Source organism: Triticum urartu, chromosome 5 (genome assembly GCF_003073215.2).
Source record: "Triticum urartu cultivar G1812 chromosome 5, Tu2.1, whole genome shotgun sequence".
NCBI lineage: Eukaryota > Viridiplantae > Streptophyta > Magnoliopsida > Poales > Poaceae > Triticum > Triticum urartu.
Window position 1 is genome coordinate 16,250,099 of NC_053026.1, and position 23,543 is coordinate 16,273,641.

The following is a 23,543-nucleotide window of genomic DNA, read 5'->3' on the forward strand; positions in this document are numbered from 1 at the left end:
TAGATCGTGGAGGAGAATACTTGAGTCACAAGTTTGGCACACACTTAAGGAAATGTGGAATTGTTTCACAACTCACGCTGCCTGGAACACCTCAGCGAAATGGTGTGTCCGAACGTCGTAATCGCACTCTATTGGATATGGTGCGATCTATGATGTCTCTTACCGATCTACCGCTATCATTTTGGGCTTATGCTTTAGAGACTGCCGCATTCACTTTAAATAGGGCTCTGTCGAAATCTGTTGAGACGACACCATATGAATTATGGTTTGGAAAGAAACCTAAGCTATCATTTCTGAAAGTTTGGGGATGTGATGCTTATGTCAAGAAACTGCAACCTGAAAAGCTCGAACCCAAGTCGGAAAAATGCGTCTTCATAGGATACCCTAAGGAAACTATCGGGTATACCTTCTACCTCAGATCCGAAGGCAAGATCTTTGTTGCCAAGAATGGATCCTTTCTAGAGAAAGAGTTTCTCTCGAAAGAAGTAAGTGGGAGGAAAGTAGAACTTGATGAGATATTGCCTCTTGAACCGGAGAATAGCACAGCTCAGGAAGATGTTTCTGTGGTGCCTGCACCAACTAGAGAGGAAGTTAATGATGATGATCATGAAACTTCGGATCAAGTTGCTACTGAACTTCGTAGGTCCACAAGGACACGTTCCGCAGCAGAGTGGTACGGCAACCCTGTCCTAGAAATCATGTTGTTAGAGAATGGTGAACCTTCGAACTATGAAGAAGCGATGGCGGGCCCGGATTCCAACATATGGCTTGAAGCCATGAAACCCGAGATAGGATCCATGTATGAAAACGAAGTATGGACTTTGACAGACTTGCCCGATGATCGGCGAGCCATAGAAAATAAATGGATCTTTAAGAAGAAGACATACACGGATGATAATGTAACCATCTATAAGGCTCGGCTTGTCGCTAAGGGTTACCGACAAGTTCAGGGGGTTGGCTACGATGAGACCTTCTCACCCGTAGCGAAGCTGAAGTCCGTCTGAATCATGTTAGCAATTGCCGCATTCTATGATTATGAGATATGGCAGATGGACGTCAAAACAACATTCCTTAATGGTTTCCTTAAGGAAGAATTGTATATGATGCAACCGGAAGGTTTTGTCGATCCTAAGAATGCTAACAGGGTATGCAAGCTCCAGCACTCAATCTATGGGCTGGTGCAAGCATCTCGGAGTTGGAACATTCGCTTTGATGAGATGATCAAAGCGTTTGGGTTTACACAGACTTATGGAGAAGCCTGTGCTTACAAGAAAGTGAGTGGGAGCTCTGTGGCATTTCTCATATTATATGTGGATGACATACTATTGATGGGAAATGATATAGAATTCTTGGAAAGCATAAAGGCCTACTTGAATAAGTGTTTTTCAATGAAGGACCTTGGAGAAGCTGCTTACATATTAGGCATCAAGATTTATAGAGATAGATCGAGACGCCTCATTGGTCTTTCACAAAGCACATACCTTGACAAGATATTGAAGAAGTTCAATATGGATCAGTCCAAGAAGGGGTTCTTGCATGTATTGCAAGGTGTGAGATTGAGCACGGCTCAATGCCCGACCACGGCAGAAGATAGAGAAAATATGAGTGTCATCCCCTATGCCTCGGCCATAGGGTCTATTATGTATGCCATGCTGTGTACTAGACCTGATGTGAACCTTGCCGTAAGTTTGGTAGGAAGGTGCCTAAGTAATCCCGGCATGGAACACTGGACAGCGGTCAAGAATATCCTGAAGTACCTGAAAAGGACTAAGGACATGTTTCTCGTTTATGGAGGTGATGAAGAGCTTGTCGTAAAGGGTTACGTCGATGCTAGCTTCGACACAGATCTGCATGACTCCATGTCACAAACCGGATACGCGTATATTTTGAATGGTGGGGTAGTCAGCTGGTGCAGTTGCAAGCAAAGCGTCGTGGCGGGATCTACATGTGAAGCGGAGTACATGGCAGCCTCAGAGGCAGCACATGAAGCAATCTAGATGAAGGAGTTCATTACCGACCTAGGAGTTATTCCCAATGCGTCGGGCCCGATGACTCTCTTCTGTGATAACACTGGTGCTATTGCCCTTGCCAAGGAGCCCAGGTTTCACGAGAAGACCAGGCATATCAAGCGTCACTTCAATTCCATTCATGAAAATGTTCAAGATGGAGACATAGATATTTGTAAAGTGCATACGGACCTGAATGTTGCAGATCCGTTGACTAAACCTCTTCCACGAGCAAAACATGATCAACACCAGAACTCTATGGGTGTTCGATTCATCACAATGTAACTAGATTATTGACTCTACTGCAAGTGGGAGACTGTTGGAAATATGCCCTAGAGGCAATAATAAAATGGTTATTATTATATTTCCTTGTTCATAATAATTGTCTATTGCTCATGCTATAATTGTGTTATCCGGAAATCGTAATACATGTGTGAATACATAGACCACAACATGTCCCTAGTGAGCCTCTAGTTGACTAGCTCGTTGATCAATAGATGGTTACGGTTTCCTGACCATGGACATTGGATGTTATTGATAACGGGATCACATCATTAGGAGAATGATGTGATGGACAAGACCCAATCCTAAGGATAGCACAAGATCGTGTAGTTCATCTGCTAAAGCTTTCTAATGTCAAGGATCTTTTTCTTAGACCATGAGATTGTGCAACTCCCAAATACTGTAGGAATTCTTTGGGTGTGCCAAACGTCACAACGTAACTGGGTGGCTATAAAGGTGCACTATGGGTATCTCCGAAAGTGTCTGTTGGGTTGGCATGAATCGAGAGTGGGATTTGTCACTCCGTATGATGGAGAGGTATCTCTGGGCCCACTCGGTAATGCATCATCATAATGAGCTCAATGTGACTAAGGAGTTGGTCACGGGATCATGCATTACAAAACGAGTAAAGTGACTTGTCGGTAATGAGATTGAACGAGGTATTGGGATACCGACGATTGAATCTCGGGCAAGTAACATACCGATGGACAAAGGGAATTGTATACGGGATTGATTGAATCCCCGACATCGTGGTTCATCCGATGAGATCATCATGGAACATGTGGGAGCCAACATGGGTATCCAGATACCGTTGTTGGTTATTGATCGGAGAGATGTCTTGGTCATGTCTACATGCCTCCCAAACCCGTAGGGTCTACACACTTAAGGTTCAATGACGCTAGGGTTATAGGGAAAGTTTGTACGTGGTTACTGAATGTTGTTCGGAGTCCCGGATAAGATCCCAGACATCACGAGGAGTTCCGGAATGGTCCAGAGGTAAATAATAATATATAGGAAGTGAGGTTTTGGCCACCGAAAGTATTTCGGGTGTCACCGGTAATGTACCGGGACCACCGGAAGGGTTCCGGGGGTCCACCGGGAGGGGCCACCAGCCCCAGAGGCTTGCATGGGCCAAGAGTGGGAAGGGACCAGCCCCTGAGTGGGCTGGTGCACCTCCCACCAAAGCCCAAGGCGCAACTAGGAGGAGAGGGAGGAAACCCTAGGCCTAGATGGGCCTAAAGGCCCACCCTAGGGCGCGCCCCCCTCTCCCCCTCTTGGCCGCCCCTCCAATCCCATCTAGGGCTGCCGCACCCCCTAGGGTGGGAACCCTAGAGGGGGCGCAGCCACCTCCCCTCATCCTATATATAGTGGGGGTTTTGGGGCTGCCAAGGACACGAGTCTCTCCCTCGGCGCAGCCCTACCTCTCCACATCCTCATCCTTCGTAGTGCGTGTCGAAGCCCTGCTAGAAACCACCCGGCTCCACCACCACCATGCCATCGTGCTGCTGCTGGAGCTACCCCCCCAACCTCTCCCTCCTCCTTGATGGATCAAGGCGCAGGAGACGTCACCGGGCTGCACGTGTGTTGAACGCGGATGCGCCGTTGTTTGGCGCTTAGATCGGAATCGACCGCGATCTAAATCGCTGCGTGTATGACTCCTCCAACCGCGTTCTTGTAACGCTTCCGCATCGCAATCTTCAAGGGTATGAAGATACACTCCCCTCTCTCTCGTTGGTAGTCTCTCCATAGATTGATTTTGGTGATGCGTAGAATTTTTTAAATTTCTGCAACGATCCCCAATAGAACATTGTATTGAAGATCAAAAAGAGAGAAGAAGCCATCTAGCTACTAACTACGGACCCGTAGGTCTATGGTAAACTACGCACGCATCATCGGAGGGGCAACAAGGATGACGAAGAACTCCTCTGTGATCGTTTCCCCATTCGGCAGAGTGTCGGAGAAGGCCTCTAGATTGGATCTCATGGTTCTGGAACTTGCGGCAGCGGAAAAAGTATTTCATGGACTCCCTTGAGGGTTTTGGGATTTTAGAGTATTTATAGAGGCGGAGGTAGGTCAAAACGATGCTCATAGGCCCCACTACCCACCAGGGCGCTCCAGAGGCCCCTGACATGCTCTGGTGCCTAGTGGGGCCCACTTTCATCTTCTGGTTCCCTCTCAAAGCTTCCATGATCTTTTATCGCTAGAAAAAAATCTCCAAAAAGTTTCGTGGCATTTGGACTCCATTTGGTACTGATATTCTGCAAAGTCAAAAACAAGCAAAAAATAGCAACTTGCACTGGGCACTAAGTTAGTAGGTTAGCCCCAAAAATGATATAAATTTACTTGTAAATGTATATAAAAATCCAAGATTGATAATATAAAAGCATGGAACAATCAAAAATTATAGATACGTTGGAGACGTATCAAGCATCCCCCACGCTTAATTCCTGCTCATCCTCGAGTAGGTAAATGATAAAAACGGAATTTTTGATGTGGAATGCTAGCTAACATATTCATCATATATTCTTTTCTTTGTAGCATGGACAATTAGACTTGAATGATTCAAAGCAATAGTCTATAATTTGACATGGAAACATCAATACTCAAGCATATCAACAAGCAATTGTGTCTTTCAAAATATCAACGCTAAAGAAAGTTATCCCTAGCCTATTATGCTCAGTCATTGATCCATTCATGAAACACACTCAAATATTAGCTACATCCAATGCACAAGTATGACAATAGTGTTCCCTAGTTGGTGCTTTATAAGAGAAGATGGAGACTCAATAAAAAATGCATAAAATTAAATGGATAGGCCCTTCATAGAGGGAAGCAGAGATTTGCAGAGGTGCCAGAGCTCATAGCTTAAATTGAGAGATAAATTTGTTTTGAGAGGCATGCTTTTCCTATCAACAAAAACGACCGAGAATTCCCAATATCTTCCATGCTAGAAAAATCATAGGAGGTTCCCAAACAAAAAGTAGAGTTTATTTCCTTTCCACCATTCTTTCACAATCCATGGCTAGCCGTATCCACGGGTGCCTTCCATACCAACACTTTCCAAGGAATTTATTGTCATAGTATTTTTTTTCATTTCAGGACTGGGCATCCCTATTACCTCCCACACTCTCGGGCAATGACAAGTGAATAAACACTCATCGTGAGAATAAACTACCTAGCATGGAAAATATTGGCCACCCCCTGCCGCTTCATGACCGGTATGGGCACACAAAACGGGAATTCATTTTGAAAATTAGAGTTGGCACATGCAAATTTACTTGGAACGACATGAAAATACCGGATATAGGTAGGTATGGTATAGTGGACTCATTTGGCAGAACTTTGGGTTTAAGGAGTTGGATGCACAAGCAGTATTCCCGCTTAGTAAAGTGAAGGCTAGCAAATAGATTGAGAAGCGACCAACCAAAAAACAAAAACGGTCATAAACGAGCATTAAACATAATTAACACTACATAATGCACCAAAAGTAGGATATAATTTCATTGCATAACTATTGAATTTACGCGCATGCATAGAGAATCACAAACCTTAACACCAATATTCTTACTAAAGCATAATTACTCACCAACATGAATCACATATCACTATCTCCATATTGCAAAACTATTGCAAGGGATCAAGTTTATAATATCCATTGATCTTCATGAAAGTTTTTTTATATCCCCCTTGGATATATATCACTTTGGGACCAAATTCATATCTTGTGCAAATAGACATCACTATTCTTAACTCTCAAAAAGATCTAAGTGAAGCACGAGAGCATAAATATTTTTCAATTTTTTCATCTCTCAAAATAATATAAGTGAAGCATGAGAGCATATTTCTTTAAAATTTTCCAACTCTCAAAACAATATAAGTGAAGCATGAGAGTTTATTTCTTCAAAATATAACCACCGCGGTGCTCAAAAAGATATAAGTGAAGTATTAGAGCAACTGCCTAGCTCAAAAGATTTAAGTGAAGCACATAGAGTATTCTAGCAAATGATGATATGCGTGTGGCTCTCTCAAATAAGTGTGTTCAGCATGGATGATTGTGACAAACTAAATAGCAAAACAAGAAAACACCCATATAATACAAGACGCTCCAAGCAAAACTCATGATATGTGACGAATTAAAATATAGCTCCAAGTAAAATTACCGATGGTCGTTAGAAGAAAGAGGGGATGCCTTCTAGGGCATCCCCATGCTTAGTTTCTTGGGAGTCCTTGAATATTACCTTGGGGTGCCTTGGGCATCCCCAATCTCAGGGTCTTGCCACTCCTTATTCCTTCATCTATCGTGATCTCACCCCAAAACATGAAACTTCAATCACACAAACTTAACAAAACCTTCGTGAGATCATTAGTATAAGAAAGCAAATCACCACTTTAAGTACTGTTGCAAACCCATTCATATTTTCTTATTTCATTATACCTATTGTATTCTAACTTTACCATGGATTATACCCCCAGATACAATCCATAGATTCATCAAAATAAGCACACAATGCAACGAAAATAGAATCTGTCAAAAACAAAACAATTTGTAGAAATCTGAACTTTGACCATACTTTCGTAACTCCAAAAATTCCTAAACATTAGGAAAAGTTGGAAATTTGCATATAATCATGTGTAAAAAATTCATATTTTTATCATGCTCCATCGAATTTTAAAAATTCTGCTACTGGACGCAAAAGTTTATGTTAATGCACAAAATCAAATCAACTATCACCCAAATCATCCAAAAGGCTTTACTTGGCACAAACACTAATTGAAACACTAAAACACAATCATAATAGTAGCATAATTTCATATTTATTGAAAATAGAAAAGAAAAAAATAACTATTGGGTTGCCTCCCAACTAGCGCTATTGTTTTACGCCCCTAGCTAGGCATAACGCATAGTTTCAAGTGTTGTCATCTTTGGTTTTTGTTTCATAGGTGGCCCTCATGATTTACTCATACAGTGATTTAATTCTAGTTCTAGGGAAGTGTTCCATACCCTTCTTTCATGTCAATAAGGACACCTATAGTTCGTAAAAACGGTATACCAAGTATGATGGGGCAAGACGGATTGCAATCAATGTCAGGTACAATAAACTCAATGGGCAGATAGTTCCTATTTGCAAGAATAAGACCATCATTAATTTATACCCAAAGGCTTTTTAATTGTAGAATCCTCCAAGTGCAAATTAAGAGAACATTCATCTAGATTGGTAAGACGTAGCACATCACATAGAGATTTCGGAATTGTGGAAACACTAGCACCCAAATCACATAAAGCATTGCATTCATAATTTTTAATCTTGAATTTAATGGCGGGTTCCCATTCATTATATAATTTTCTGGGAATTGAAATCTCTAGTTCTGACTTTTCTTCTGAAGTTTTCATCATTGCTTCTACAATATGTTTAGTAAAATCTTTTATTTTGTTTATACGCATTTGGTGAATTTGTCATGGATTGCAACAAAGAAATACACTCAATCAAAGAGCAACTATCATAATTAAAATCTTTGCAATCCAAGAGAGTGGGCACATTCTAAGTTTTTAGCTCCTCAAACCCACTTTTAGTAAAAAAAATCATCAAGTTTTTCACCCTCCGAATCATGGGGACACCTTCTAACTAAAGTTGACTCTTCTTCAGTCCCCTTATCATCAATTTTAACATTACTAAACAAGGAATCAATAGAATAGACACCAATCATTTTAATCTCCTCATCATTACTACGAAAGAAACCGTGAGGAATCATTTTTTCTAAAAAATTCTCTTTTAGCTTTAAGCATGGAAGTTCTTTTCTGACTTTCATCCATAGAGACATACAAAGCTTTAGTTGATTCATTATTTTCATCCTTGGGTGGCAAGATTTTAGTCTTAAGATTTTCCACATCATGAATAATTCTATCAATGCTCCTAGACATATCATCAATTTTACTCAACTTTTCTTCTATCGTAGTGTTGAAAACTTTTTTAGCATTGATAAATTCTTTAATATTACTTTCAAGATCATAGGGCATCCTATTATTATTATTATTATTATTATTATAATTACCATAATTATTAGAGGAATTTCAAGGAAACGACCTAGGATTACTTCTATAAGCATTGCTATTAAAATTGTTTCGCGAGACAAAATTCACATCTACGGGATCATTATTTTGCTCAATCAAAGTGGACAAAGGCACATAATTAGGATCAATAGGAGCATTTTTACTAGCAACAAATTTCATAAGAGCATCAACTTTATCACTCAAAGTACTATTCTTCAACAGAATTCACTTTTTTACTAGTAGGAGCTCTTTCAGTATCCCATTGTGAATAATTTGCCATAATATCATCAAGCAATTTAGTAGCTTCTCCCAAAGTAATCTCCATAAAAGTACCACCCGCGACGGACTCTAAAAGATTTCTAGTAACAAAATTCATTCCCACACAAAAAATTTGTATGATCATCCACAAATTTAGACCATGAGTAGGACAATTTCTTATCATCAATTTCATCAATTCCCAAGATTGGGCAACATGTTTATGCTCAAGTTGCTTGAAATTCATAATTTTATTTCTAAGAGAAATAATTTTCGTGGAAGGAAAATACTTAGTAATAAAAGCATCCTTGCACTTGTCCCAGTAATCAATACTATTTCGTGGTAAAGATGAAAACTAAATTTTTGCACGATCCCGCAAAGAGAAAGGGAATAATTTTAATTTCACAATATCATTGTACGCATCTTTTTTCTTTTGCATATCACACAATTCTATGGAAGTGTTTAGATGGTACGCGACATCCTCATTAGGATTACCGTAAAATTGCTCTTTCATAATGATACGTCTCCAACGTATCTATAATTTTTGATTGTTCCATGCTGTTTTATTATCAATCTTGGATGTTTTATAATCATTTTATAGTCATTTTATATCATTTTTTGGTACTAACCTATTGACATAGTGCCCAATGCCAGTTCCTGTTTTTTCCATGTTTTTTACATCACAGGAAATCAATATCAAACGGAGTCCAAATGGCACAAAACTTTACGATGATTTTTTATGGGCCAAAAGGAAGCAGATGGGCCTTGGTTGCACCTGGGGGGGTGCCCCGAGGAGGGCACAACCCACCAGGGTTGTGCCCACCTCGGGTGCCCCCCGGACCGCCTCTTTGCTCTATAAATACCCAAATATTCCCAAAACCCTAGGGGAGTCGACGAAATATTCATCCAGCCACCGCAGAGTCCAGAAACACCAGATCCAATCTAAACACCATCACGGAGGGGTTCACCACTTCCATTGGTGCCTCTCCGATGATGCGTGAGTAGTTCTTTGTAGACCTTTGGGTCCTGTAGTTAGTAGCTAGATGGCTTCATCTCTCTCTCTCTCTCTTGATCCTAATACAATGGTCTCTTGGAGATCCATATGATGTAACTCTTTTGCCGTGTGTTTGTTGGGATCGATGAACTTCGAGTTTATGATCAGATCTATGTTTTTATATCCATGAAAGTATTTGAGTTTCTTTGACCTCTTTTATGCATGATCTCTTATAGCCTCGTATTTTTTCTCCAATATTTGGGTTTTGTCTGGCCAACTCGATCTATTTATCTTGCAATGGGAAGAGGTGCCCGGTAGTGGGTTCGATCTTACGGTGCTTGATCCCAGTGACAGAAAGGGAACCGACACGTATGTATCGTTGCTACTAAGGATAAAAAGACGAGATCTATATCTACCGTCATATAGATAAACGGATCTTGTCTACATCATGTCATCGTTCTTATTGCATTACTCCATTTTTCATGAACTTAATACACTAGATGCATGCTGGATAGCGGTCGATGTGTGGAGTAATAGTAGTAGATGCAGGCAGGAGTCGGTCTACTAATCTTGGACGTGATGCCTATGTAAATCATTGCCTGGATATCGTCATAATTATTTGAGTTCTATCAATTGCCCAACAGTAATTTGTTTACCCACCGTTTTGCTATTTTTCTCGAGAGAAGCCACTAGTGAAACCTACGGCCCCGGGTCTTATTTCTCATATATTTGCCTTTGCGATCTACTTTTTCCTTGCTTTTATTTTCAGATATATTAAACCAAAAATAAAAATACTTGCTGCAATTATTTTATTTGCGATCTATTATTTCAATCTATTACAACTTTCTCCCGTCAACACACCAATTTCTGGCGCCGTTACCCGAAAGGGATTGACAACCCCTTTAACACGTCGGGTTGCGAGGTGTTGTTATTTGTGTGCAGGGGTTGTTTACGTTGTGTTGCTTGGTTCTCCTACTGGTTCGATACCTTGGTTTCATAACTAAGGGAAATACTCTACCGTCGCTTGTGCTACATCATCCCTCCCTCTCCGGGGAAATACCGACGTAGTTTTCCAGCTGCCATCACATAACAAGATTCAACAAAGCGGCAGTAATATCATAAGACTCCGCACTAGCGGTGGGCGAAGCAATAGGAGTACGAATAATATCATTATTATTAGTATTAGAAAAGTCACACAATTTTGTATTTTCTTAAGACATCGTGACTATGCAAACAATATCACAAGCAAAGGAAAGATCAAACAAGAAAAAGGCAAATGGAAAATATTTTTGTATTTTGTAAAAACTTTCAGAAGTGGGGGAGATGGAAATGAGAGGCAAATGGGAAATAAAGTAAATGCAAGGAGATAAAATTTTATGCGTAGGTACTTGATAGATGTTGATGGTGTCTCCCTGGCAACGGCGCCAGAAATTCTTCCTGCTACTTGTGAGCTGCGTTGGGATTTCCCCGAAGAGGAGAGGATGATGTAGTACAGTAAAGATAAGTATGTCCATCAGTTATGAAAGCAATGTTATCAATCTAGTAGGAGAATCAAGAAACACTATGTAAACAGCACATGCACACAAACAACAAATACGTGCAATCCAACGCGTAGAGGGGTTGTCAATCCCTCAACGTTATTGAGACAGATTAAATTGTATAGGTTTTGATAAATAGATCTAACAAAATACAAAACAAAATAAATAAAAGAAAATTACAGCAAGGTACCTTTGATTTTAGTATATGATAGAAAATAGACCCGGGGGCCATAGTTTTCACTAGAGGCTTCTCTCGAGAAAATAGCATACGGTGGGTAAACAAATTATTGTTGGGAAATTGGCAAAAAAGCAAATAATTATGACGATATCCAAGGCAATGATCATGTATATAGGCATCACGTCCAAGATTAGTAGACCGAAACTCCTGACTCATACTACTATTACTCCACACATCGACCGCTATCCAGCATGCATCTAGTGTATTAAGTTCATGAAAAAAGGAGTAATGCTTAAGAAGATGACATGATGTAGACAAGATAAACTCACGTATGAATAAACCCCATCTTGTTACCCTTAATAGCAATGATACATGTGTGTCATGTCTCTTTCTCTCACTGAGATTGAGCACCGCAAGATCGAACCCATCACAAAGCACCTCTTCCCATGGCAAATAAATCAATCTAGTTGGCCAAACCAAACTAATAAATCGGAGAAGAAATACGAGGCTATAACAATCATGCATATAAAAGAGTTCAGAGAAAACTCAAATAATATTCATGGATAGATCTGATCATAAACTCACAATTCATCATATCCCAACAAACACAACGCAAAAAGTCATTACATCAAATAGATCTCCAAGACCACCTAGGAGAACATTGCATTGAAGATCAAAAATAGAGAAGAAGCAATCTAGCTACTAACTACGGACCTGTAGGTCTGTGGTAGACTACTCACGCATCATCAGAGGGGCAACAAGGATGATGAAGAACCCCTTCGTGATCGTTACCCTTTCTGACAGAGTGCCGGAGAAGACCTCTAGATTGGATCTCGTGGTTTTGGAACTTGCGACGGCAAAAAATATATTTCATGGACTCCCCTGAGGGTTTTGGGATTTTTGAGTATTTATAGAGGTCGAGGTAGGTCAAAACGATGCTCGTGGGCCCCACTACCCACCAGGGCACGCCGGAGGCCCCTCGCGTACCCTGGTGCCTAGTGGGCCCCACTTTTACCTTCTGGTTCCCTCACGAAGCTTCCATGGTCTCTTATCGCCAGAAAAAAATCTCCAAAATGTTTCGTGTCATTTGGACTTCGCTTCATACTAATTCTGCAAAGTCAAAACAAGCAAAAAAACAGTAACTGGCAAATGGGCACTAAGTTAATAGGTTAGTCCCAAAAAATGATATAAAGTTGCTGGTAAATGTATATAGAACATTCAAGATTAATAATATAATAGCATGGAACAATAAAAAGATAATAGATACGTTGGAGATGTATCAGATTGCAACTGGGATAAAAAAATATCGGACCCTAGTTACGGATGGTGGACCTGTAACTACTAGAAGGAAAAAGGTCGGACCCCAGTTACATGTCAAGGGTGGATTTGCAACTAAGACAAAAATGATTGGACCCTAGTTGCGAGTCGAGGATGGATTTGCAGCTGGGACAAGGCGGGCTCGAGGTGCGAGTCGAAGGTGGACTTTCAACTGGGACAAAAAAAGATAGACCCCGGTTACTAGTCAAGGGTGGACTTCCAATCGAGACAAAAAAATGTCGGACCCAAACTGCGAGTCGATGGTGGACTTGGAACCGAGACAAAAAAAGTTGGCCCCAGTTGCGAGTTGGTGCTGGACTTGTAACTAGGATAAAAACAAACTATGGGCCCAATTCCGTGTCGATTGTGGACTTGCAACTGGGACTACACAAAATTACGATGCCAGTTGCGAGTCAATGATGGACTTACTACCAAGACACCTACAAACTATGAGCCCTAGTTATGACTCGAGGGTGGAGTTGCAACTTGGATGAAAAACAGACTATATTTCCAGTTACCGGCATGCATAATGTGACATGAGACACGCGTGATAAAATAACACACAATTAACATTTCAAATATATTTAAAGCGACCAGTCAAGAACTTAGACGATGCATTACTAAATATCAATATAATTTTTACTGTTAATTTAGTAATGTATTTTAAATAAATAAAATAAATTAAAATAAAACGAACATTTAAAGCGAACAGTAAAAAACTTAGATGATACATTTCGCAAATCCGTTTTAAGAAGTTAATGAATTTTAAACACATAAAATAAAATAGGAAAAATAAAAATGGAAAAGGTGGAAAATAAAAACCATGAATTTTTAAAATTCTATAAGTTTTTTAAAATAGATGAAAAGGAAATACAACAACATAGATTCACTCGAGCGACAAGACGACAATCGACCCCGAGCGATTAACATGAATCAGGTTGAGTAGATTGTTTTAGTACATTGTTCTGGTTCAATAGAACAACATATTACCCTGATAATATGAGGACATAAAAATGTTATTACACACGAGAATGAAGTCACAAAAAATAAAAATAAAAATAAAATGACTAACGAGAAGAGAAAAAAAAAGTCCAGCCACCACCTCCCGATATAAATTAAGAAAAAACGAACAGGGCAGCCTCTTGTTTGGTCCCTCCTGGTCTGAAGGACTTCAAAATAAAAATTGACAACGCTGCCTCTCCTTTTATCTCACCTGGGTCTTCCTAGTCGGCAGCCCATCAGGAGACAAACTCGGGGACAAAGGAAAAAAGGTCCAAACCTGGAGTGCCATAACGGGCCAAAAGAAAAACGTAGAGACAACCATAGCAATGGGCCGACACAAGCGGCACAGGCGGCGCAGGACATGGAGGCTCGACGAGGATCAGAGGCTGGCACGAAAAATCAAGTACAAACAGATCGAACAGTGATGATCTTAGATGTAATCCTGGACTAATGTGTATTACGTTTAGATGTGAAATAGCAAATTTGTTCCACTAATGTGTATAGTTTAGTTTACAGGGCTATTCTTCATCAGGTACGTCCTGGAATGCAGTTGGTCGTCATGCATGAACAACTATCATGTCTTTTAGCTAGTCTTTGACCATTCATTGAAATTTCTTTTGGCTAGCCTTTTTCATGCATTTTAAAACCAATTACAGTCAGTTCCAGAAAATTGTTGCTAACTATGCGTTATACATTATCTAGGTGGTGAAGACGTTGATTTGGAAAGAAGCATTTCACTCAATCTAGAGCAGTGGACGACACAACCACTCTCTCTTGCATGGTTTGAATGTTTGGTTCGCTCTCGGTTTTTGTGTCATGGTTGCAACGGGTCATCTAGCAAGGTGAAATCACAGATGCCATGTGTCGCTATTCATTCATACAATCGTGGATCAAAAAGCAAGCATAGAAGAGGTACCACACCGAGCTAAATACACAGCCCACACATTGCAGGTGGCCCTGGCCAACGCACAATACGCCAACGATGTCTTCATCTCAGACAATCCATTCATCGCCTGCATATCGAGTGGATAGTTTCACTTGACGCTGAGACCTTATGCGTTGCGACATCTTGAAATCTTTCTTCAGTTGCTTCGTGCTTGGCCGGCGCCTGTGTTAGCTTCAAGGGTGAGAAGTCTATATTAAAACCTCAAATTACTATCAAAAGTCTAAAACAGAACACTGAACTAAAAAAGCTGTTTATTTTACGGCCCTCAACTTTTAAAACCGGACAAGAAACAACCATGCAGTGGTTTCTTACTACCTTTGACCGGTCAACATCCCAATCCACGCAGACTCATGCACTACATCACTATGCTAATATGAATAATGCTTTTATTTTTTATCCATTGGAAAAACTTGTTGAAAATTTCCCATATTGAATATAAGGGTTGTTTAGGTTTTTGTGAATTTTGTCAAATTTTCTGAAAACTTTTTTTAGCCAATATTTGACCCAAAATGGCTATAAAGTCAAATTTTAGTTCTATTTTTATTTGGAAAAACTAATTGAAACTTTCCATGATTTAATATAAGTGTAGTGTGGATTTTTGAGATTTTTTCAAATTTTCGAGAATCTTCAATTTTTGGCCAAATTTGACACAAAATGGCTCTAAATTTGAATATTTGTTCTAGTTTTTTTTTGTCTATTTGGAAGAACTTGTTGAAACATTTCTAGGTTGGACATAGGGTCATGTGGATTTTTTAGATTTTTATTTTTTTCTAGAACTTCCACTTTTTTGATTTTATCTGGAAACTTTGGCGTGACAGATAGGTGAGCAGGCCGGTTGCGCTGCGCCCTAAGTGTTGGATAGGCTATGGGCCGCTTGGGCTGGTGGGTTGTTTCGGGTTGGGTTAGGTTTGCTAGTTTTTTTCTACTTCTATTTATTTTCTTGTTTGAATTCGGATATGATTTGAAAATAAATTCATTTCAATTCATATTTTTTTACAAAATACCAATAAATCGAAAATAATATTTGTGACTTCGGGAAAATATTTTCAACCCTAATATTAAGTAAAATACAAAAATATTTTATAAAACCTATTTGTGGCATTTCAAATATTTTGTAAAATAATTTAGGATTCTGAGTAATACCCGATTTTTTTTCAAACCCCAAATAAAATCCAAATGCTTCAAGTCCTAGTAAAAACTAGATGATGGCCCGCGCGTTGCTGTGGGAACATTGTTGAAAGAAATACATAAATAATTGCTAAGATGACAAAACTAGACGAAAGCAAATGTAAGTTTAAAAAAATAAAAAATATGAAGTATATGCAAAGAGAAAAATAGTTTGAATTTTAGTTAAATAATGTCATTTCTAACAAAATAATATGAAAGATGTATTACATAAGTACAGCGCAATCGTCCAACACATATACTATAAATACAAAATGTAATAAAAAAACTTAGAAATGACATGGATAAATTTTATGATGTAGAAGTGATGCATGCATAGCTAATTAGAATGCAAAATGTGTAACTTGTAACTTACATGCATGACTTACTTATGTAGCATATTTGCATGTCTACAAAAAATGGGTAACTGGTTGCAGCTTTTTATGAATAGATGATTAGTGAAGCTCAAGCGTGACAAGAATTTTTTTAGATTATATTTAAAATAGTTAACATTTCAAAAATCAAAAATTTTAGGATGTAACATGTGGAGTCCCATAATTTCATGCAGGTCCAAAGGCTCCAACGTTAACTGTTGGATCCACAATCCAACGGCCCAGGAGCCCCTGTATCATGGGAGCATGGGAGAGCACGGACGAGGATTTGGAGCACTTGGGTGCTCCGCACCCCTATACGAACAATTCATTCAAAAAAATACCGAGAAATTTAAAAAAAAACTAGGATTTTGGGATATCAAACGTGGGTACCCGATCTACTCCCATGTGAAATTTCGTGAAAAAATACCAGGAAACGTACTCGTGGCAAAAAAGACAAAAAATTCCTATGTATAGAAAAAACTGCTTGGGTAGATTTTTGTTTGGACAGTATTTCCTTCACCACGGATATGTTTTTCGGAATTTTTTCACGAAATTTCACACGGGAATAGGTTGGGAACCCAGGTTTGATATCCTCAAATTTCAGTTTTTTTTTATTTTTTGGGTATTTTTTATGATTATTTTTCATATAGGGGTGTGGAGTACCTAGGAGCTCCTGTGTATTTTCCGGGAGAGCACCTGATATTTTCATCGTTAGACACCAGTAGCGGTACCAATTAATTATAAGAATGCATGACATACTGTAAGGCACTGTTCTTTTCAATCCAATGCTGGCATATGTTTCTCCAACAAAGGAAAAGGAAAGAGAAAGAGAGGTACAACGACGGAAGTACCTTTCTCAGGTCAAGCTCAAATGCTCCATGCGCGGACAATAAAATCATAAAAATAGAGGAAAAAACAAATAAACGATTTTTTAACTTTAAGAAATGTTTGGAGTGTTTGCAAAGTTTTATCATGAAATCACATTGGTGAAAGTCCTGGCAAAAAAACGTAATTAGAGTTCCAAAATGCGTTTGGAAGTACCATTTTCAGAGTTTCAAATTTGTTATTATTTCCATGACTTCCATCAATATGATTTCATGATGAAATTTTGTAGGCATTCCAAATGTTCCTTAAAGTTCGTCATAGAAAAATTCAAAATATATTAAAATTTTACTTTATTTTGTTTTTACTGTTCATCTAGAGCATATGAACTCGTGAGTAGATACTTCCCCTCCTAAAAAACAATGTTATCTTTGAGGTACCTAGGTACCTAGCTTCTTCTCTGGGGTGGGGCTGAAGAACAGTGCGCATGTGGTTGCGATCTTCAAGGGCGTTTGTTATTAATGGCGGCATGCACACCGACGACGTTTATCCGCGGGCGACAGCAACTGAGATGCTTGTTGGATCAGTTCGAGATGGATGGATCGATCGGCATAGTCTTCTTGTTATAAACAAAGGTGAGAAAGAAACATGCATGGCTGGGAATGGAGCATCGATCACTGTTTTAGTCACATCCATCACGAACCGATGCGTGCATTCATGCATATGCACGAGCAAGAGTTACTCCTGTCTGTCTGTTCGGTATGGACCGGCAGTACGATCCAACAACAGCAGCATATATCATAGTTAATGTGAATTAGGTATAATCGATCGGAGGCTTAATAGTCACGGCTAGTTCCACTGCCGGCCAGTGCAACTGCATCATTTTTTTTTTGAACCGAGTGCAACTGCATCATCCATCCTTCTCAACACAAAGCGTTTGAAAAGACAACGATGAGCAGGCAAACGTGCTGCCTTTTACAGTCAGCATGCATGCATGCAGCCAACCAGACCTCAACACCCAGAAAATGGGACACTGCTGGTTACAAGCCTCCGAAAACCTTTGCAACAAGAACCATTTAAAAAAAAACTTTTGCTTTGGCAATAAAATATGCTGCACCATGAGGCAATTATTGAAGCCTTTTCATCCATGCATGGATGCACATGGCACAATTGCTGGTTATGGTAAACAAACACAATACAATATAGTACCTCGCTCTTTTGCATTGCCTTGAGCTGAACTAAAGCTCACCTCACCTCACCTCACCTAGGCATGCATGCATAAACCAAGAGTTCCCTGAGATATGCCGGGCTGTCTCTCACTGATCTCAGCTGCAATCTTTTTATAATATGTTCTTCTGTGTTGTGTTTGGTTGGGTAGTACTTGTCTGGCAATGACCAAAAGATAGTGTGATCATTCATCCTCCTAGATTAATTAGCTGCTTCCCATCTAAACTAATCCAATCAAATAACATGGCCAAGAAAGCACTGATCAAATCACTCGAGATCATCGATAACGCGTTGTTTAATCATAGTATCATGCATGATATACTCCATGATGGGGAACAAGCCGATCATCTGTCTGTATTAACGGGTATATACTATGTGCATGTTGAGTATGTACATACATATATGTGCAGATCACAGAGATCTTCTTGGCTTGCCCTACCAACTAAAGACATGTTGCATTTTATGCAGACAGAACTGTGCCAACTTTGCACTGCATATCTCAACCGCTTTCTCTACCCAATAATGAACTCGATCTCAATCTCGGATTGATCATATCTGTATCTTTAAGGCTGTGCAAATCACGCAATATCTATTAAATAAATTAAGAGGGCCAATGAGATGACGCAGAGGAGCTAGATAATACTATTCTTGCATGGATGACTCACGCACGAGTCAGAGAGAAGATATGCATGCATGTATACCGGGATATGATCATCTCATGCGTGCACTACACTAACCAAAATATTTCAAAGCAGGATATTATGGGATATTTTGGAAAATAATAATGGTACTACTAGATGAGATGCTGGGACTTGTCATACATATATGGAATTAGCTGCGAAGATCAGACCTAAAATTCATGATTGGTTAATTGATGCAGACAGTTCAACGTGACAGGACTGAGATAATGCATATGTGACATATATATTCGTCCAATTTTTCTGCATAGAAGAATTAACTGAAAATCCATACTTACATGCAGAAAAATCTTATTATATGTATCCTGGTTACCGCCCTCATTATTTCATCAGTGTGATCGGGATTGAGCAACAGCAAGTAGCTAGCTAGCAACCAAAACTTGCAAACCTGTGGCTGAGAAATCCTCGTCTCCATGCATGCACGCATGCGTGCAACATATATCTATAAGCTGATCATGGATGCATGCATGCACACAATCGTAACGAGCAATTCCTCACCATGAATTTCTCTCTCAGTTTTCAGAATATAAAGTCATCCAAGGAAAGGGCTGATCGACTTGCATGAGCAGCTAGCTTCTCTTGGTGACACTATTTCGATCGTCCGAATTATTGGCGCCGTAATGTTGGCGCAGTGACAAGTTGAGCCGCCTCACGATCTCCTCCACTGTTGAGTTGAATCCCTCTTCCACCTGAAATCAATCAAAGTTGCACCAGGTAATTAATATTGATCAGTTAATTAAAGATGCCAAATATGTATTTGGGTTATAATTCATATGTATACATGCATGTATACCACAGTGTATCTCATGTAATTTTGTGATGTGCCACGTATATCATGTGTACATATACCTCAAGCATTTCCCAGCAAAGGCGATTCACATTGTTTAAATACACGTTAATTGTGTGAATGTGTAGCCTTATTTGAGATCAAATTATGAGATGCTGCAATTTCATTTTGAGACAGCGGAAGGAGATGCTACAGTTTGTTCTCCCCAACCTCACTGGAAAAAATAGTAGGAATTGTGTGTGCCAAAAAGTTTATCATTCCATTTGATTGATTTATTACCTATCCAACGACACAACTGCATGAAAAGTACACATTTAATTAAAAAAGTATAGAAGAAAAAGTTATATCCGGCTGATCTCTTAACTATGATCTTATCCGATATAGCACGCTTGAGTCCAACAACTAACATGCTGATCGATCAATCACTTCTCAAGCTACCTCTTGGTGAGTTGTTTTCAACACACACACACACACACACACACACACACACACACACACACACACACACACACACACACACACACACACACACACACACACACACACATCATATCTCCAAGTTTTTAATTTTAAATCATAAACATGAAACTCAAGAACTAATTCTTGGTTGATCATATATCTACATATATAGTGGCCTTTTATTTTTCCAGAGATCAATAAGGATGGCCATTTGGGGTTTTCACATCTCTATATCCGGTCACACAGCTTTCTAGCTATGATGGAGTTCACATGCATGGAGTAAAGTACCTGCCCATACAAACAATACAGTGAATAGAGATGTTCGGAGATAAATGTACAAGCGGCTTACATGAGGTGCCTAAATAACCCAACAATAGGGATTCGTGATATATACTGTTGATTCAGTGCTGTGTCATTTCAGCGTGTTGGTGTTTTTTCTCCTTTTTGAGACACACATTTTCTGGATAGTAAAATTACGGTTTTTGTGCAATGGGAGACCGGGAACACCACCACGTGCCACTTCAAAAAACCGGACGAATGCACTCATCCTGCACTTACTGTTTAATCTCCGTGGGACTTGCTTGAACCTACAAACTCCATTATCAGTGACAACTTTCTTAGTGCATCTACACTTTACATACTAGAAGTTGGTCGTCCCTCCTTTCCGATTTAAAAGGGCCACGTGTATCCCTAAATTGACAATTCTACCAATGTAATACAAATTGTATGCCCCAAAAATTATACCATCAGAAAATATAACATTTGAAGTTTCTAATGATATATTGTTTGCGATATATATAACTCATGTTATGTTGGTTATATTGTCGATCTAGGGGTACACGTGAGACTTTTAAACCAGAAAGGAGATAGTATTACACATGTGCTTAATGAGTGTTCCTAGGAGAAGCATCAACGGTCCATCTTCGAACTATCCATTCCCACACACTTTTTTGTTTGTTACACTATCGATTGGCTGAAGGCGAACTAGATGATCAATGTCTCCTCAAGCACCAATAATGTTACAAGATTTGATGAACATATCATCTTGATATTAATATATTGCCCTTTGTCGAAAATAAAGGAGAGACAGGCGGAAACCAGAGCAGACTTAAAATTACTAAAATTTATCAAGAAGAGATCCTTAACACCCCATGCATGTTACACCCCCTCTAGAAGGCAAGAAGCTAAAACATGTTTATTTTGCTAAGCACCTCTCCAGACCCACACATGCATGTGTCATTTACTCGTATTGTGAGATTAGTGGACGAGGATGAGGTGAAACGCAATTTTGCTACATCTAAGTCGCATGATATTTTCTTATATATCTACATCTAAGTAGGAGTAGATGGCATGAGCCATCCCATGTCTCGGTGTTTAGATTCACGTGGCAGGGTGGAATTAATGATCAAGATTAGAAGATCAGATGGTAAGAAAATCTTAGTCGGCTTACGACGCCAGTGCAATTTGCACTCTTGACTCTATCTATAGTAATTTGTGCAAGTAGGGAAATATGAGCAGAAACTTGGTTAATTGGGTGCTTGCCTTTGCGGTGATGGTGATGATGGCGGTGTCGGCCGGGAAGGGCATGACGCTGGTGTGGGTGATGGCGAGCCGGAGGTCCTCCACCTCCGCCAGCACCCTCACCAGCAGCCCCCTCGCGTTCTTGCAGTGGATGCGCACCAGCACGGTCTTCTCGTCCGACACCCGCACCTCGATCTCCGGCAGCCCGCCGTGGCTCGACTCGCCGGCGTCCTCGTCCTCCTCGTCGTCGGCGGCGGCCTTGATCTTCTTGCTGACGAGCACGGCGGAGCGGATGGTGGTGGTTGTGGTGGCGGCGGCGCTGTCGTCGTCTTCCATGGTCTTCACCTTGTCCTGCAGCTCCCTCACGTACTTGACCGCGTCCCCGAGAATCGTCGCCTTGTCCATCTGCACATCACAGTGTAGAATCAGATGAGCAAATAGAAATTAATTCTTGCACATACAATCTTAAATCTGAAGTATAATTAATTACTCTGCAGGTGATTAGCATGAAGAGGAAGCATGGAATGAAACCGAGGAACAAGAGGAAGAGCAAGAAATTAAACCTTCTTGAGGTTGGGGATGACGGTGGAGAGCTCGATGAAGCGCTGGTTGATCTTCTCCCGGCGGCGGCGCTCGGCGATGATGTGGTCCTGCACGGGCCCCGGAGAGGCTGACGGCCCGGCCGTTGAGCCCTGCGCGCTGCCCCCCGATCTCCTCCCAGCGGCGGGCGTACTATGGCCTCTGGGGGCAGGGGCCGGCCGCGGGGAGATGTCGATGTCAGCCGGCAGCTGCGCGGCCTGCGAGGACGCGGCGGCGGCGCTGAAGTTCCAGCTCATGGGCCTGCTGCTGTTGGTGGTCTTGGTCCTGGCGCGGGCTGTGTGCGGGGACCACCCGGGTCCGGCGGCGGCCGCGTCGTGGTCCATGGCGGCGCCGGGGCTGTCGCCGGAGCTGGTGCTCCAGCTGCTGGGCTGGTGGTGGTCCACCTGCACCCTCAGGTCCCTGACGCCGCCGCCGGCCGCCGTGGACTCGCGGAGCGCCTGCAGCGACGGGAAGGCGGCACCAGCACTGCTGCCACCGGAGCTGGAGCCAGCACCACCGTATACGGGAGGAGCCGCGGCGGCGGCGGCGGCGTGGTACTGCTGCTGGTCCAGCGTGTTCATCGCCCACTGCATGAAGTCGTCCATGCCTAACTCCCTCCCTCCTCCCTCAATCGATCGATCCTGCGGAGGAACAAATCAATTAACACTCACTCTACTCCAAGAATCATCAACAACACATCAATCACATGCATGGCAGCCCAGCTTGATTGGACTCGAGATGATGAACTCGAGCACAAATATATCCATGCGATTGAACTGCTCCTCACATACCTGGCCTCAGATCTCTCTTCCTTCCTCCCTCTCTCTCTAGAGTGAGAGGGAGAGAGGAACTCCTAGCTAGAGAGAGAGAGAGAGAAAGCAAAGCTGAATTGAGGGAACAAATACCAAAAGAATAGTTTTTGGTTGTGTGTCCTACCAGCTAGCTAGCTGCTGCTACCAGTATTATACTTGTGAGGGCATTTCACATTGCACCCCACAGATAATACTAAATATGTGTGTGTGTGTGTGTGTGTAGGTCTGCAGTTCTGTTCCACTGTTTTCTTGGAACTGTACGTGCCCCAGTTAAAAATCTACCAACACGTACTAGTAGTACATATATAGATATTGTTCCAGTGAAAACTGTGTCACTAGATCTCATCATTTTCACCCTTTTACCAACCTGAAAAGTAAATGTCCAAGTTGCAGCCATCAGTGCAATTTCGATTTCTTTTCTTGTATGACACCGGCCAAAAAATACATGCTGCTGGACACATGTGTTGAGCGATGCAGGTTCCACGTTCCAATAGTCAACTTTTGAGCGCCTGGCATATTCAATCAAACTAGCT

The 23,543-nt window shown here is 40.9% G+C and overlaps 1 protein-coding gene across 3 annotated transcripts; it reads right to left on the reverse strand.

Moving 5' to 3' along the window:
* Positions 1 to 19,126: 19,126 nt before the first annotated feature.
* On the reverse strand, positions 19,127 to 23,146 carry LOC125507030 (transcription factor NAI1-like). Of its 3 annotated transcripts, none has more exons than XM_048671727.1 (4): positions 22,990 to 23,146; positions 22,183 to 22,839; positions 21,641 to 22,024; positions 19,127 to 19,541 (listed from the first exon to the last, which is right to left on the reverse strand). In XM_048671727.1, exons 2-4 carry the CDS (start codon positions 22,801 to 22,803, stop codon positions 19,422 to 19,424), a joined length of 1,125 nt encoding a protein of 374 aa, XP_048527684.1. In that variant the 5' UTR covers positions 22,804 to 22,839; positions 22,990 to 23,146; the 3' UTR covers positions 19,127 to 19,421. The 3 variants fall into 3 exon arrangements, with proteins under 3 accessions (XP_048527684.1, XP_048527685.1, XP_048527686.1); XM_048671729.1 differs by lacking the exon at positions 19,127 to 19,541 and adding an exon at positions 19,984 to 20,386; XM_048671728.1 differs by lacking the exon at positions 22,990 to 23,146 and having other exon boundaries at positions 22,183 to 22,965.
* Positions 23,147 to 23,543: the final 397 nt, after the last annotated feature.